Here is a 16,609-nt window from a genome sequence, read left to right on the forward strand (position 1 = left end):
TTCATTCTCTTTGAATAACCCTGTATATATATATGTGTGTGTATATCCAGAGCTTTATATATGTACTGGTGTGTTGAACTGTGTGGATCCACAGGTTCTAGATGTGGTCGCTCTTCTGCTGTTGTGTATTCGTTCATGTTGTACCACATCTGTCCAGCAGTCACCGCCAAAGAGCTCTGGACATAGCAACGTAACTGTAGGATATTGTATTAAAAATGACTAATATCTAACAAAATATTGGTCTGATCAGCTGACTGTTCAGTCACCAAAAATACATTCCAACACATTAAATGTCAGTAGCAGCACTTTGTTCCAGTCAGACTAATGACAGTGACAATAAAGCACATTTACAAAAGGAACTAACAACTGGAATGGGATTACTGAGTACTCATATCAGTACTTGGTATTGGCAAGTACTCAAATGGAAGTACTCGTACTCATACTTGGTCTGGAAATAAGTGGTATCGGTGCATCTCTAATAAAAACTAGCAAACCTGCTCTAAAAACTACTTAAAACTGAACTGTAATTGAAAAAAAAAGGTCCAAACTAAATAAAACTAAACTATAATGAAAAATCCAAAACCCTTAGAACCCTGGACTGTAACACATACAGTGTTCTGACCCTGATAGAATTATGGAACACTACAATGACGTGACTGTTCCATAATGCAACGTATGTTGATATTTGTCGGTGTGTCGTACAGATCCTTCATCTCTGACCTTGAGGTGAGGACGTCCACGTGGCGTCGAAGCCGTCCAAGGCCTGGCTGAAGTCGCTCTTGAAGCGTAAATACAGCAGGTTGGACTGGGGGAAGATGGGGTGGGGCAGGGCGCTGCCACAGAACTTCCCTAACAGCGGGGAATCTGCTGTGCTGCCGTTACGAACCTGAAGAACCACAGAAAGATGGGATTTACTTAAGCACAAAAACACCAAACACTCAATAATTGTCATGTTTTGTTCTGTTTTTTAACTTAGATTTTAAAGTTTCATTTTTGAGATTTCCCAACACAAACATTTAGAACACAGTGTCAGTTCAGGCTGCACGATGAACCGCTAAAAGATCGCGCTCTCGATTCACACATGTACGCAGTCTCATTTGTGAACACAGACGGTTCTTAAGTATCTTATTTCACTGCATTACAAACAAATGCCCACAAATGCAGAACCATCTCACTGAAAGAAAAAAAAAGAAAACAAAAGGTAGATTGTGAATCGTTGTTGGATGAATATCATCATAAATGTAGAGTTTCCAGTGGAATATAGAACAGAGGAGGAATTTGTGAAAGTCAGTGCTTTTCATGGTCGTCCTGCTTTATAGAACAAGAACATGAATAGAAATAAAGATTATAAACGTAAACAAACATGTTTACATTTACTTACACACACTCACATTTATCTACATGTATAAATGATTGTGGGCGTGTCCATGAAACACACACGCGAAAAAAAGGAATATAAATAAAGTAAATAAGTAAATGGATAATAATATTAACCATATTAACCAGCCAATCACACTTGTAGGAAATAAGAAAAGGAAAATTATATAGAAATGCCTCGTATATATCTACACACACACACACAGTAATATTAATAATCATAATATAAAAAAAAATTCAAAAAACCAAAAAAAAATTTAAAAAAAGCTTATTTTTTTAAAGGATAAGTTGTAGATACACACGTTTCCATCATGTAGTTGTACTTTTAACCTTCACCAGGAGGTCCTGAGATTGCTTTGCTTTGTTTGTTTGCGTGTTTGTTTGTTTGTTTGTTAGCAGGATAACTCAAAAAAGTTATTGATGGATTTTCAGGAAATGTTGATACTGGCACAAGGAAGAAATGATCAAATTTTGGTGGTGATCGGGGGGGCAGGTCTGCCTTGGCGGAGGTGTGCGCTCTGTGAGTGCTTTTGTTTTTACTGTTATTACTTAATTGCTGTGAACTGGGTGAGGTTTTATTCGACTGTATGTGGCCTCTGAACTCAAAGGACTTGGACACTCCTGCTTTAAATGGTTTGGAATGGAAACAAACCCTATTTTTTTTATGTAAAAAACACAAAAACCATATTTTTTTCCAATATACTACATAAAAATTAGATTAATTATTTTTGGATTTTTACAGCCTGACATATGTCAATAATTAACACCAACAGTGGTTAATATGCATTATTAACACATTTCTTTTATATATATTTGTTATTGGTCAAATGCGCTTTCGGGTAAATGTAAATGGAAGTATTGTGCTGTTCTTCAGTCTGAGATTATTATGATTGTTGATATTTGTATTATTATGCATGTTTCGCTTGTTCGCATATGTGTTCAATTTCATCACATGTGCAGAATAAATCACTAAATCAATCAATCAATCAATATGAGTGGATAGGTCAGAATTTCAAAATCAGGCAAAAATGACCAACTGTTGAATTCTGACCTAAAATAACTTGTGAATAATAATAAGTTTTAATAAGATGAAGTGCTCAGTGTGTAGAATGTGCTCCCCTGGACCCTGGGGGGTTCATGTGTGGGTCAGCGTGTGCACATTTACCTCCAAATAGTCAAAACTGCAGCTGCTGTGACTCTCCACATTAAAGTTGTTGAAGAAGAAGGAAATGTAGCTGTTCTGTGGGGCTCTGAGGACGATGGTGCAGTCCATGTTGTGTGGGTAGATGTCAGGCCAACCCGGACTCTTCAAGTACCCATAATCCTGTTCGTACGTCCGACTACAGCCTGTAAAACACAGCAGACAGTACAGCCCAGGCACGTCCTTTATTATTATTTAGTTACTGATGAAAAGGTAAACTACAGCGGCTGTTCCACTGGACATCTGTGTAAACCTTTACCCACATTTACTACATGTTGAAAAAACAGAAGTGTGTAAAGTCGGTTTTTCCATTAAATCACAAATGCAATGATTTGTTTATTTATTATCGTGAGATGACACGAGAAGTCATTCCATAAACATGACCATAAATATGGTGTTGATTTACAGATATATTCATTATTATTACATATTCCCCCTCTATCTCCTACTCAGTTCTACAATGATTCAGTTTCCTGGTGTGTCCACACAAACTGACACACGTTTCTTCTAAACTCTTCGTCTTCTCTTGTTGTAACGTTCAACATCTGTTTTTTTTTTTTTAATTTGACTCTAGTTGCAGAAAAAGGTCTTTCCGTTGCAGTTTTGTGGGATACACCATTACCATGCCTACTCCTTTTTGACCATGCAAAATTCAGACTTGCACGTACTTGAAGATAGATTCTGTTCATTTAAATGTTATTTTGTTTTGTCTTAATTTGCTTCGTTTTGTTTTATTTTGTTTCTCTGCATGTTCTAAATAAATAAATACATAAATTTGCACTAAACCTGAAAAACCACCTCTTGCCAGCGCAAAAACTTTTAATTAAAAAATGAGAGTTTTGGCAAAATTGTCTTTTTTCCATTCTGCAAATTTTAATGTGCAAGTTGTATTCACGCAATTTGAGGCTCAATGGAAAAGTGACCAGTGTTATTATCTAACATTTATATTATATTATATTTAGATTCCATTGAATAGGACTGTATTAAATTATACTAGTGTGGTGACCCGTGTGGATCCACAGGTTCTAGATGTGGTCGTTCTTCTGCTGTTGTGTATTTGTTCATGTTGTACCACATCTGTCCAGCAGTCACCGCTAAAGAGCTCTGGACATAGCAACGTGACTGGAGGATGTCGTATTAAACAGGACGAATATCGAACAAAAATATTGGTCCGATCAGCTGACACGAGTCTGTTCAGTGACCAAAAATACACAAGTCTGACAAACTGTAGCAGTGTACACATACACACACACACACACACGCACACACAGGCCACTATATTATCATATTTATCTTCCATTGAATTGCATTATATTATATTATTTACTGTCTATCTTTATTTATCTTTTATTTTAGTACAAAAATATTAAACCTGTCACTCATCACCTACTCCCCCTCCTCTTCTCTCCTCCTCCTCCTCCTTCCTCCTCTCCCTCCTCATTTCTCCTCCTCCTCCTTCCTCCTCCCCCTCCTCTCCCTCCCCTCCCTCCCCCTCCTCCTCTTCTCTACTCCTCCTCCTCCCCCCCTCTTCTCTCCTCCTCCTCCTACCTCCTCCCCCTCCTCTCCCTCCTCCTCCTCTTCTCTCCTCCCCCTCCTCCTTCCTCCTCCCCCTCCTCTCCCCCCTTGTCTCCTCCTCCTCCTCCTCCTCCTCCTCCTCTCCCCCCTCTTCTCTCCTCCTCCTACCTCCTCCTTCCTCCTCCCCCTCCTCCTCCTCTTCTCTCCTCCCCCTCCTCCTTCCTCCTCCCCCTCCTCTCCCCCCTCGTCTCCTCCTCCTCCTACCTCCTCCCCCTCCTCCTTCCTCCTCCCCCTCCCCTCCCTCCCCCTCCTCCTCCTCCTCTTCTCTCCTCCTCCTCCTACCTCCTCCCCCTCCTCTCCCCCCTTGTCTCCTCCTCCTCCTCCTCCTCCTCCTCCTCCTCCTCCTCTCTCCCCTCTTCTCTCCTCCTCCTACCTCCTCCTTCCTCCTCCCCCTCCTCTCCCTCCTCTCCCTCCTCCTCCTCTTCTCTCCTCCCCCTCCTCCTTCCTCCTCCCCCTCCTCTCCCCCCTCGTCTCCTCCTCCTCCTACCTCCTCCCCCTCCTCCTTCCTCCTCCCCCTCCCCTCCCTCCCCCTCCTCCTCCTCCTCTTCTCTCCTCCTCCTCCTACCTCCTCCCCCTCCTCCTTCCTCCTCCCCCTCCCCTCCCTCCCCCTCCTCCTCCTCCTCTTCTCTCCTCCTCCTCCTCTCCCCCCTCTTCTCTCCTCCTCCTCCTCCGCCTACCTCCTCCCCCTCCTCCTCCTCCTCCTCTCTCCTCCTCCTCCTCCTCTTAACCTCAGCTCACATCATTAATCTTCATCAGACTGTCTGGTGCAGAGGGAAACTGAACTGTTAAAACCCACTGATGCTGTTTTGCGTTAATGTCTCCTCTTATCGGTGTCCGGAGGTCAAAGGTTAACCCTTTAACGCCAAACGTTTCATATTTGATCCATAAGTTTTGAAGCCCTTTACATGATCAGTGTGATATTTGTCTGGAAAAACCTGATGTATACAATTAGATCCATGTAATACACAGATAATCCACCAGGGGGAGGAGTTCATTCACCACAGGCCTTTAGTGACACTACAAGACTGACACTAGTGAGGAAGAACTGGGAACATTTAGAAAAGGAATTACCTATGTGTTAGACATGTATGTGTTAGATTATGGTTTTGTTTGTTCAAAAATAATATTTGAGCACTGAGACCTGATGTATCAAATATGATACAAAATTTAAACTCATACATAGAAATTGATATTTGAAAAGTGTTTCTTATGATTGTTCAGAAGGACCAATAAAGGCTCCAGTTTCAAAGAACTGGAATTTTATGTCAATGATTTAATGGTTCAGGTTCTACAAGGTTAAAGGTCACTATAACACTATTTTTTATTTATTTATTTTACAATCTGGCACAAACATTCATTTGTACTCAAGGATGAACTGATGAGATCTGGTGTCCAAGGACAGTATTTCTGTTATTTGACATGTTAGCCCTTTACTGGATCAGAGATGGAAGGACAGTGGACGGTGGATTCACAGCAGGTTGGATCCAATCACTGGTTACTAGTTCCAAACAGATTTACGTACCAGCTATTTGATATGTGAAACTGAGGCCGTTTCCTTCCATGTAGGTCTGAGATTTGAAATACAGAAGGACGGTCCTGCCGTAGCTGTAGAAGTCTGGTGGACGTCCGTCAGATGGACAGAACTTATGAGACTGTCCGTAGTCCCCCTGAAAAAAAGCATCTGATTCACAACAGAACAACTGCATGTGCGGAGACTTCGATGAGCCTCAGTTTGTCCAATCTGTCAAATCTGCACTTAGTTAAAGGGGTTGGATTACATTAGATGCGCACATATTAGAAATATAATGAGGCTGAAGGAAAGAACACAGTACAGACAAACAGTGAAAACAGGTAGGACATATGTATGTGTCGGTCTGGACCCACCAGAGGCCAGTCCTTCATCTCCAGGTAGTCTGTAGAACAGCTCTGACTCGGCTGCAGAACAAACGTCTGCACAGACACTTTGACGGTTTCCTGGACCGGAGCGTCCAGGATCCAGAGACAGGAAGTGAACGGAGGATAGGCCAGGGGGAAGTACGGCGAGGTCAGGGTCTGGACCGCGTCGGTGGCGTTCAGAGTCCCACCGCAGACCCCTGATGGGCGGAAGACACATGGGAAAAAACACTAAATGGAGAACACCACAACCAGGCTGGTTCTGACTGTAACTGGAGTCCACAGACTACTGATTCAGTTTTTATCGCAACAATTAGTTTTTCACTTTAAAAGCCAGTATGAGGGTAAAGGCATCTACAGTGGAGTGGCTGGTTTTGTCATGTCTGCTCCCAGACTGTGTCTGTCTTTTCTGTTTTCTCTGTCATTTCCTGTTTTATTTTGTTAAGTTTCCCTCTTGTGTCATGTCTGGTGTCTTTACTTCCCCTCCTTGATTGTTTCACCTACTCCTGATTACCTGACTCCTCCCTGATTGTCTCCACCTGTGTCCTATTGTCTTCCCTCCCTCTTGTGTATTTAAACCCTGTGTTTTCCCCTGTTTCTTTGCCAGTTTGTGTTCTACCTTTGTGTGCTCACTTACCAGTGTTTTTGGATACCTGTCAGTCTGTCTGCCCGTTTTGACCCGTTTTGCCTTCCGACCACGGATTCTGCCTGTTCCTTGTCTGCCTGCTCGTCTGGTTCTGACCTGGTTTGTACATCGACCTCTGATTCTGCCTGTTCCCTGATTACCTCAGCCTCCAACGTGTTACCTTGTGTTTGACCCTCGCCTGGACCCTGACCGTGAGTAGCCTTTCCCTCATGTCCCGTTGCCTCCTGAATTGCCCTCCTGTGTATGACCTGGCTTGTTTTTTGACTATCCTCTGTTTTGCCCTAGTCGGGGTGTTGACGGGAATCCTCCGGCTCGGCCGTGCTGACCATCCATATTCCCCGCTCACAGCCCGGACGAAGAGTCCAGAATCACACGCCTTCACAGACGTGTTAACTATTTTGTGCTGTGTTTTTACTACTGTGATTGTGTTTAATAAACACTCTCAATTGGTCATCTGTGTTCTGGTCTTGCATTTGGGTTCAGCCTTTGTACTAGTCCCATTACAGTACAAACTGGCCAATAAGATGAACCCAGCAGACCTAGACCAGGTCCAGGAGGCAGTTCGGTCCCAGGGGCAACGCTTAGGGGGACATGAACAGATTTTGCACTCCCTAATGGATAAGATGAATCAGCTGTCCGTTCAGTTTTCCCAGTATTCTGGTAACCAGGCTTCTGCTCCGGTCCCGCCAGTCGAGAATATTAACTCTGTCTCACCCGTTAAAGCCTTGGAGGAACCTAACATCCCACCTCCATCTAAGTACACAGGTAACCCTGATACTTGCCATAATTTTTGTACACAACTGCAGCTCATTTTTGATTCCCAGCCCCGCCGTTTTGCTAATGAGTCAGCTAAGGTTGCATATATTGCTAGCCTGTTGGAAGGCCCTCCTTTAAGCCTTTTCAACGCAGCCTATGAACAAGGGTCTCCCATCACTCAGTCAGCCTCGGGTTTGATGGCTGAGCTAAAAAGGATTTATGACCATCCTATCCGTGGACCACAGGCCGGTCAAAGACTTACGAGGCTGAGGCAGGGAGATCGCCCCATTAGGCAGTATGTCAGTGAGTTTCTTTCGTTGGCAGCAGAATATGAATGGAACAAGAAGTCTCTGATCTCTGCGTTTCAGAGCGGTCTTAACCGCACTATCGGTTGTGAGATGGCGCTCCGGCAGGAACTCCATTCACTGGATGAGGTCATCGAGGCAGCTATTCGGGTCTCTGACCAGTCGGCGTTTTGGCAGCCAGAACCATCATGGAACCGCCAGCCCTCCGTGAGTAAGCCCCACTCAGAACCCCTTCACCCAGTACCGGAGTCCAGCGGGGGTTCGAAGGTGGAACCGATGCAAGTGGGTCGGACTCGTCTGTCAGCAGAGGAGTGTCAACGCCGTCTGGTGGCTGGTCTGTGTCTTTACTGTGGTCAGGAGGGGCACCGAGTCAGCAACTGCCCAGTGAAGCCTAGAATGACGGCAGGTGAGGACTCTCTTTTGAGCAGAACGTTCTGTGTGTCCAGCGCCTCTCGTGTTCAGCCCTTGGTCTGTGTGTGCTCTAACTCTGTGTCTCTGCAGCTTCCAGTCCTGATAGACTCCGGGTCAGACGCTAATCTTATGGACGAAGAATTAGTTAAGCAGCTCCACCTCAGTCTGCTCCCGGTTCTGAAGCCCCTGGAGGCGCGGGCTTTAGACAATCACATTATCTGTAGAGTGACTCAACGGACTCAACCAGTTACTGTCCAGTTCAAAGATGGTCACTCTGAGGAAATCAGTTTTCATGTTTATCGTTCTGACTCTCACCCTCTCATATTAGGTCACCCCTGGCTTTCTTTCCATAACCCCTGTATTAACTGGCAAACGGGGGAGGTCCAAGCTTGGGGAGAGGGGTGTGGTTCCTGTCGTGAGGGGGTCCGGGATCCTGACCCTCCGTCCAAGCCAGTCCAAGTCACTGTGGCTCCTGTCATTTCTCCGGAGGAGCAGGAGACGGTGTTCCCTGCTCTTAGTAAGGTACCAGAGTGTTATCACGACCTTAAGGAGGTATTTAATAAGTCACGCGCTACTGCGCTGCCCCCTCACAGACCGTATGACTGTGCCATTGATTTGCGTCCTGGTACCTGCCCCCCTAAGGGGAGGCTGTATTCTCTGTCTGGCCCAGAGACGGCCGCAATGAAAAAGTATATTGATGAGTCCCTGGCGGCCAGCCTGATTCGACCATCCTCATCTCCAGCCGGGGCAGGGTTTTTCTTCGTCAACAAGAAGGATAAGACGCTACGCCCTTGTAGTGACTATCGTGGCCTTAATGACATTACCATCCGTAATAGATATCCGTTACCCCTCATGTCTTCAGCCTTCGAACTGTTACACGGGGCCAAAGTATTCACCAAGTTAGACCTCCGTAATGCATATCACTTGGTGAGAATCAGAGAAGGGGACGAGTGGAAGACTGCCTTTAACACCCCCAGTGGACACTATGAGTACTTAGTGATGCCGTTTGGTCTCACTAACGCCCCCGCTGTTTTTCAAGCATTAGTCAATGATGTGTTACGTGACATGCTCAATGTTTTTTTTATTTGTGTATCTGGATGACATTCTTATGTTTTCTCCGGATGAGAGGTCACATGTCCAGCATGTCCACCAGGTGCTCCAAAGACTTCTCCAAAACCAACTGTTTGTAAAAGCTGAGAAGTGTGAGTTTCACCGCCCGTCTGTTTCCTTTCTGGGTTTCATCATCGCGGAGGAGAGTGTCCAGATGGACCCAGACAAGGTCAGTGCTGTCAGGGATTGGCCCACGCCCACCAGTCGTAAGGATGTCCAGAGGTTCCTTGGATTTGCTAATTTCTACAGGAAGTTCATTAGGGGGTTCAGCAGTGTGGCTGCCCCTTTGCATGTTCTAACCTCTCCCAAGTCCGTTTTCAGATGGAATCCCGAAGCTGACGCAGCGTTTGTGAAGCTGAAGAGGGCGTTCACCTCGGCCCCCATTCTGTCGGTTCCGGATCCAGCTCGTCAGTTCGTTGTGGAGGTGGACGCCTCTGATCTGGGGGTCGGGGCAGTCATTTCGCAATGCTCCCCAAAGGACAACAGACTTCACCCGTGCGCTTTCCTCTCCAGGAGACTGTCGAAAGCAGAGAGTAATTATGACATCGGCAACAGGGAGTTGCTAGCCATCAAGGTGGCCCTGGAGGAATGGCGCCACTGGCTGGAGGGAACCGAAATACCATTCATGATCTGGACGGATCACAAAAACCTAGAGTATCTGCGGTCTGCAAAGAGACTCAACTCCCGTCAGGCCAGGTGGGCTCTGTTCTTTACACGATTCAACTTTTCACTGTCATATCGGCCTGGTTCTAAAAATGTGAAACCTGACGCTCTGTCCAGACTCTTTATGCCCGTCAACTCTGATTCTGAACCAGGACCTATCCTCCCTGAGACCTGTGTGGTGGGGGCGGTGCAGTGGGAGATTGAGAAATCTGTTATTGATGCTTTACAAGACTGTGATATCCCGGCTGGCGTTCCGCCAGACCGTCTGTTTGTCCCTGATCACTTCCGCCCACAGGTCATCCACTGGGCTCACACATCCAGGCTGACATGTCACCCGGGAGTTCAGCGGACTGCGTTCGTTATTAAACGGCGCTTCTGGTGGCCTGCTTTGGAGAAAGAAGTGGCGGAGTATGTTGCTGCCTGTCCCGTCTGTGCTGCGTGTAAGACCTCCAATAAACCTCCGGTTGGTCAATTACACCCTCTACCTGTTCCCAGTAGACCCTGGTCTAATGTGTCACTAGACTTTGTGACGGGGCTGCCCCCGTCTGATGGAAATACCACTGTGTTGACCATTGTAGACCGTTTTTCGAAGATGGCTCACTTTGTTCCACTACCTAAGCTCCCCTCTGCTAAGGAGACAGCAGAGGCCATGTTATATCATGTCTGTCGATTACATGGTTTTCCCAGAGACATTGTTTCGGACAGAGGTCCTCAGTTTGTCACACGTTTTTGGCGTGCTTTTTGTTCCCTTATTGGGGCGTCTGTTAGTCTGTCCTCGGGCTATCACCCACAGTCCAACGGTCAGACTGAGCGGCTCAATCAGGTGCTGGAGGCCGGTCTTAGAGTTTTGGCCTCTCACAACCCTGCTTCATGGAGCCGCCAGCTGATCTGGGTTGAATATGCCCACAACTCGCTGCCCTGTGCTTCTTCTGGTCTGTCTCCTTTTCATGTAGTTTGTGGTTATCAACCTCCTCTGTTCCCGGCCCTGGAGAAGGACGTCAGCGTCCCCTCAGCTCTGGCCTTGATAAGGAGATGCAAGAGGACTTGGATTCGCGCCAGACAAGCTCTGTTAAAGGCCTCGGGGGTCTACAAGGCAGCTGCGGACCGGCACAGGACTCCAGCCCCGGTCTACCAGCGCGACCAACGTGTGTGGCTGTCAACCCGTCATCTTCCCTTGAGGGTGGAGAGCCGCAAATTGGCACCCAGGTTCGTGGGCCCATTTCCTATCTCAAAAATTATTAATCCTGTCTCTGTCCGTCTGAAGCTACCTAGGACCATGAGGATTCATCCTACCTTCCACGTGAGTCAAGTTAAACCGGCTAAGGAGAGCCGGTTAGTTCCTCCCACCCAGCCACCACCGCCACCCCGGATCATTGATGGAGGCCCAGCCTACACTGTACGCCGGCTCCTAGCGGCCCGTCGCCGGGGAAGAGGATTTCAATACTTGGTGGATTGGGAAGGATACGGCCCTGAAGAGCGTTCTTGGGTGCCCGCCTCTTACATGCTGGACCCGGACCTGATCCGGGACTTTCATCGCTGCCACCCGGAGGTTCCTGGGCCGTCCGGTGCTGTTCCCTAGAGGGGGGGGTACTGTCATGTCTGCTCCCAGACTGTGTCTGTCTTTTCTGTTTTCTCTGTCATTTCCTGTTTTATTTTGTTAAGTTTCCCTCTTGTGTCATGTCTGGTGTCTTTACTTCCCCTCCTTGATTGTTTCACCTGCTCCTGATTACCTGACTCCTCCCTGATTATCTCCACCTGTGTCCAATTGTCTTCCCGCCCTCTTGTGTATTTAAACCCTGTGTTTTCCCCTGTTTCTTTGCCAGTTTGTGTTCTACCTTTGTGTGCTCACTTACCAGCGTTTTTGGATACCTGTCAGTCTGTCTGCCCGTTTTGACCCGTTTTGCCTTCCGACCACCGATCCTGCCTGTTCCTCGTCTGCCTGCTCGTCTGGTTCTGACCTGGTTCGTACTTCGACTTCTGATTCTGCCTGTTCCCTGACTACCTCAGCCTCCAACGTGTTACCTTGTGTTTGACCCTCGCCTGGACCCTGACCGTGAGTAGCCTTTCCCTCATGTCCCGTTGCCTCCTGAATTGCCCTCCTGTGTATGACCTGGCTTGTTTTTTGACTACCCTCTGTTTTGCCCTAGTCGGGGTGTTGACGGGAATCCTCTGGCTCGGCCGTGCTGACCATCCATATTCCCCGCTCACAGCCCGGACGAAGAGTCCAGTATCACACGCCTTCACAGACGTGTTAACTATTTTGTGCTGTGTTTTTCCTACTGTGATTGTGTTTAATAAACACTCTCAATTGGTCATCTGTGTTCTGGTCTTGCATTTGGGTTCAGCCTTTGTACTAGTCCCATTACAAGTTTAGGTTATCTGTTTTTTAATATTCATAATTTAACCCCCTTTATCCTCACTAAGGTCACGGGGGCGGAGCCTATCCCAGCTACTTATGGACGAAGGCGGGGTCCACCCTGGACATGTCTCCAGTTCATCACAGGGCTGGGCCATAGTTTATTTATTAAAACTAAAAAACAACAAGCAGGTAATGATGTGATTCACACAAACTGAGGTATGGATAAAAATAATGCGTTTGAAAAGGTCACTTTTTTTATTATAAAACCTCTAAGATGATTTCAGTGAAAGTGTTTTACCTTAAGTGTTGTTGTTTTTGTAATTAATAAGATAAGATCACAGTGGATCTACAAATACACAACATCTAAAACATAACAGAATATATTTAAAATTGGCTTTATTTTCCTTCAGACATTTCATGTTGTTCATATTTGTTCAGGTTCTTCAGATTTTTTGTTAAAGGATAGTTTGTAAATGTAAACAGATTCATGTGATTTAACTTTTTTTTTTTTACACTAAAACATAGAGAACAAGTGGTTCCAGACACAACAAGCCCCGCCCCTTGCACATGTTGCATCATATTTTGTCATGGATCCAGCTGATGTCATCATGTCTATGCATGTGCTGATGTCGTATCTATCACCTCTAAGTATGTGCCAACTTTGAAGTACTTTGACATGAAATTGATGTTTTTAATAGACGTGAAATTTCACCCATTATGAGTAAATGAGAGGAAAGAAAAGATTTTTAAATTTTCTTTTTTTTTTTTTTTTTTTTTACTTTGACTTATTTTTCCCCAAAATGTAATCACATCTATTCTGGGTCACTGGCAATCTATAAACCCAGTTTGGTCTGAATTCAACCAATAGTTTTTGCTGCTAGAATGTAAACTGAACCAAACCTGACTTGTCCTTTGAAGACAGCAGACGTGCTTTCTGAGCTGTCCTGCTGTTTTTTTCTGCCCCCCCACTCTGCTTGGCCTCGCAGTGTCTCATCTGACTTGCTTTACTTTTGGATCCCCTGCTTGTTGAGCTCTCGAACAGCAAATATGGAATTGATCAACTGGTCACTCAGCGCAATTGACAAGATTTTTTCACTCAGGAAGAACGGCCCTGGGGAGCCCACCTGCCCTGGGGAGCCCACCTGCCCTGGGGAGCCCACATGCCCTGTGGACCCCACATGCCCTGTGGACCCCACATGCCCTGGGGAGCCCACCTGCCCTGGGAGCCCACCTGCCCTGGGGAGCCCACCTGCCCTGGGAGCCCACATGCCCTGTGGACCCCACATGCCCTGTGGACCCCACATGCCCTGGGAAGCCCACATGCCCTGGGGAGCCCACATGCCCTGGGGAGCCCACATGCCCTGGGGAGCCCACATGCCCTGGGAGCCCACATGCCCTGATGGAACAGTTGCAGCCAGATCCACCCGGGACGCTTGGGACAAGTGGAGGGTGGTCTGTTTGTCTGCTCTGTCGGTGGAGGACGTTGAAGACATCTACCTATTTGGATTTATGATACCTTCTGATTGTTCTGGGAATGGGCCTGATCTATCGCAAAATCGGTCAGGCAGCAGCACGCAAACAGACCCCGCTGCTGTCGGTGGAAAATAAGAAGCACTTCGAAGCGGTGAGTGACTATGTGAAGGAATTCCAACGGGTGGTGACGCAGTCGGGGGACAGTGTGCCAAACCTGGACAGACCGACTGCGGACTCGTATCAGAAGTTGGATTCCATCACAGGTCAGACTGCAGAGGAGCTGAGAGCCAATGAGAGGGGCTCCGTCAAACTGCAGGACTGAAGGAGAAAGTGGACGAACTGTGGAGAGAAGTGCTCACTGCTCAGAAGTGACAAATGCTGAGGCCAGGTCGAACAAAATGTAAGTTATACTAAATTAAAGCAGAAATCCAGTTTCCCCCATGGCCTAAATTGTTTCTCCTGGGAGCTAAAGGAAGCAGCAGGATTCTCCTCTAATCTCCTCCCCTGCAGTCCAAACATCTTCCACGGTCAGGACGACAGTAGGACTGGACTGATAATACGACTGGAAACAACTGAAGGACAGATGGACCCACTGTGTCTCTTACTCTGCAACACTGTCTTCCAAGGACACACACAACACACACACAACACACACACACACACATTTGCACTTTATGTATTCATCATACTTTCAACTGTTTTTAATGGTATTTTATCGTGTTCTGTGGGTATTCTAATTGTATTTTATTTGTACAGTTTTATTCGTTTTTCGCAGTGTAAAGTTGCTACTTTACAGTGTCACATGTACTCCATGTGTCTCCCCCTACCTCCCCCCTCTCCCCCAGTCTCTCTCTATCGCTCTCTCTTTTCTCCTCCTTTACTCTCTCTCTTTAACCCCAGCTGGTCCAGGCAGACGTCCATCCTTCAGGAGTCTGGCTCTGCTCCAGGTTCCTGCTGTTAAAGGAAGTGTTTCCTTCCACTGTCACCAGTCACTAGTGTTTACTCCTGGAGGATTCTGTTGGTTTCTGTAAATTTGATTTGATTTGGATTTGATTTGATAAAGCACTTTGTGACTCTGTCTGTGGAAAGTGTTCTATAAATTAAATTTACTTACTTACATTTTTTCCCCACTCCCCACTCCAAACCATCTGCCCTCAAACTCTGTTTTTTTTTTCATCCAATCCCCCACATCCTACCAAATCCATGGAAAAAGTATCAGCATGTGTCCACGTGTGATGTGTGAAAACTGTACGACGTCTTATGTTTGTGCTTTGCATTATCTTGTTCTTCACAGCAAATTTCACAGAAAAGGGTTCAGTGGTGGCGCACCAGTGGTGGCGCACCAGTGGTGGCGCACCAGTTGTGGCGGCCTGATGTCCCTAATCATCGATTGAAATCTTGTTTGATGTACTCTGTGCTGTGAAATGACAATAAAGAAATCTGTAATCTGTAAAACTAATACCCCTTGCCTCCCCTTTGGTAAATATTTGTATTTGTCATTATTTAAAGGTTATTCTGTTCTTATTTTACTGGCTCTGATCCACTTTAGATCATGTTGGTCTGAATGTGGAACCCGACTGTTAGCATTTTCAGTGTAATCTTTGCATTTCTTCCAGTACATTCCTCTCTGGGGGGCCAGTTTTGATACCCCTGATCTAAAGCTTTTCAGGTGTTGGTTTGTAACTGGTGGAGCTCAGTGGAGTGTGCTGGGTAAACTGGGTGGGGTCTTACTTGGCACAGCCCTGTAGGTGGCGTTAAAGCCTCGTTTCTGTACTGAGCTGTCAGTGACGAAAACAACAGTCAGGAAGTTCCCACTGGATACGTAGTGACCGGGGGCGGAGCTTCCACAGAACGTCCCCACCAGAGGAAAATGAATATTATCACCGTCATAAACCTACAAACAAAAACACATTATGATAAAAACTCACATTCACTTCAATCCAGTATTAGTGCTAAACTTACCTTTCAAAAGTGTTATCTATTTAGGATGTTATAACTTTATTTTCATGTCAAGATTTAGAGTGAAAAAGGTAATATTACACTAGGAAAATGTTTACATCTGCAGGTAAAAAAGCCATCACTAGGAAGTGGCTAAAAAAGGATGTCCCTAAAATGGAGGACTGGATCGAGGTTACAGGTGAGATCTACAGGATGGAGAAGCTGACTTTCTCTGTCAGGCTTAATTCAGACAAATTCACCAGTTATTGGAAAAACTGGGTTGATTTTATGATGCTATCAATGATAATAATAATAATAATAATAAGACATTGGTTTTATATAGCACTTTTCTAAGTACTCAAAGACGCTATCAACAGCTGATTTTACTTGAGAAGAGTAACGTACATATAGACCCATGTAAACCTTTGGTTCATATTACACACTTTAAATGTTCGGTGTTCATCTACATCTTCTTTACATATAAATAAGTTATATATATACGATGCAAAATGCTGATAAGACAATGCTGCCTGAAAAAAATAATAAAAAGATAATTACAAAAAAAAGTGCTCCGAGCCTCTGAGAACGCACGATTCATGCACGAAGAGGGGTATGAGCAGAGGGGGAGGGACAAATGGCAGTTGAGTTTGACAGACATATCACTGTTCAATCATTTCAATGGGTCGGTTAAAATGATTGGATGGTGTTTTTTCAGTCCTGTCCGTTCCACAGGTGACCAAACTTTTTTAGTTTTGTGTTAGAGCATTAATTAATTGGTTGTAATGGGGGTGTGAAGGGGATTTTGAGCAATCTAGTAAAAAAGGCTCCAGGAAAACATCTCACACCCCACCTTTAAGCAAAACAAAGATGGGTGCAAACAGAGGGCTATTTACAGGTGTGTG

General features: G+C 45.7%; 1 protein-coding gene across 1 annotated transcript in view; it reads right to left on the bottom strand.

Annotated features, from left to right (window-relative positions):
- cubn (cubilin (intrinsic factor-cobalamin receptor)) overlaps positions 1 to 16,609 on the bottom strand; it is a 279,349-nt gene that overhangs the window by 124,277 nt on the left and 138,463 nt on the right. The window contains exons 61-65 of the mRNA XM_030123898.1: positions 15,501 to 15,663; positions 6,038 to 6,246; positions 5,676 to 5,820; positions 2,543 to 2,724; positions 721 to 886 (exon numbers count right to left, since the gene is read on the bottom strand). Of these exons, the coding sequence (XP_029979758.1) occupies positions 721 to 886; positions 2,543 to 2,724; positions 5,676 to 5,820; positions 6,038 to 6,246; positions 15,501 to 15,663 (865 nt within the window). The remainder of the gene's footprint in view (positions 1 to 720; positions 887 to 2,542; positions 2,725 to 5,675; positions 5,821 to 6,037; positions 6,247 to 15,500; positions 15,664 to 16,609) is intronic.

The sequence above is a fragment of the Sphaeramia orbicularis genome, chromosome 20, assembly GCF_902148855.1.
Source record: "Sphaeramia orbicularis chromosome 20, fSphaOr1.1, whole genome shotgun sequence".
Taxonomy (NCBI): Eukaryota; Metazoa; Chordata; class Actinopteri; order Kurtiformes; family Apogonidae; genus Sphaeramia; species Sphaeramia orbicularis.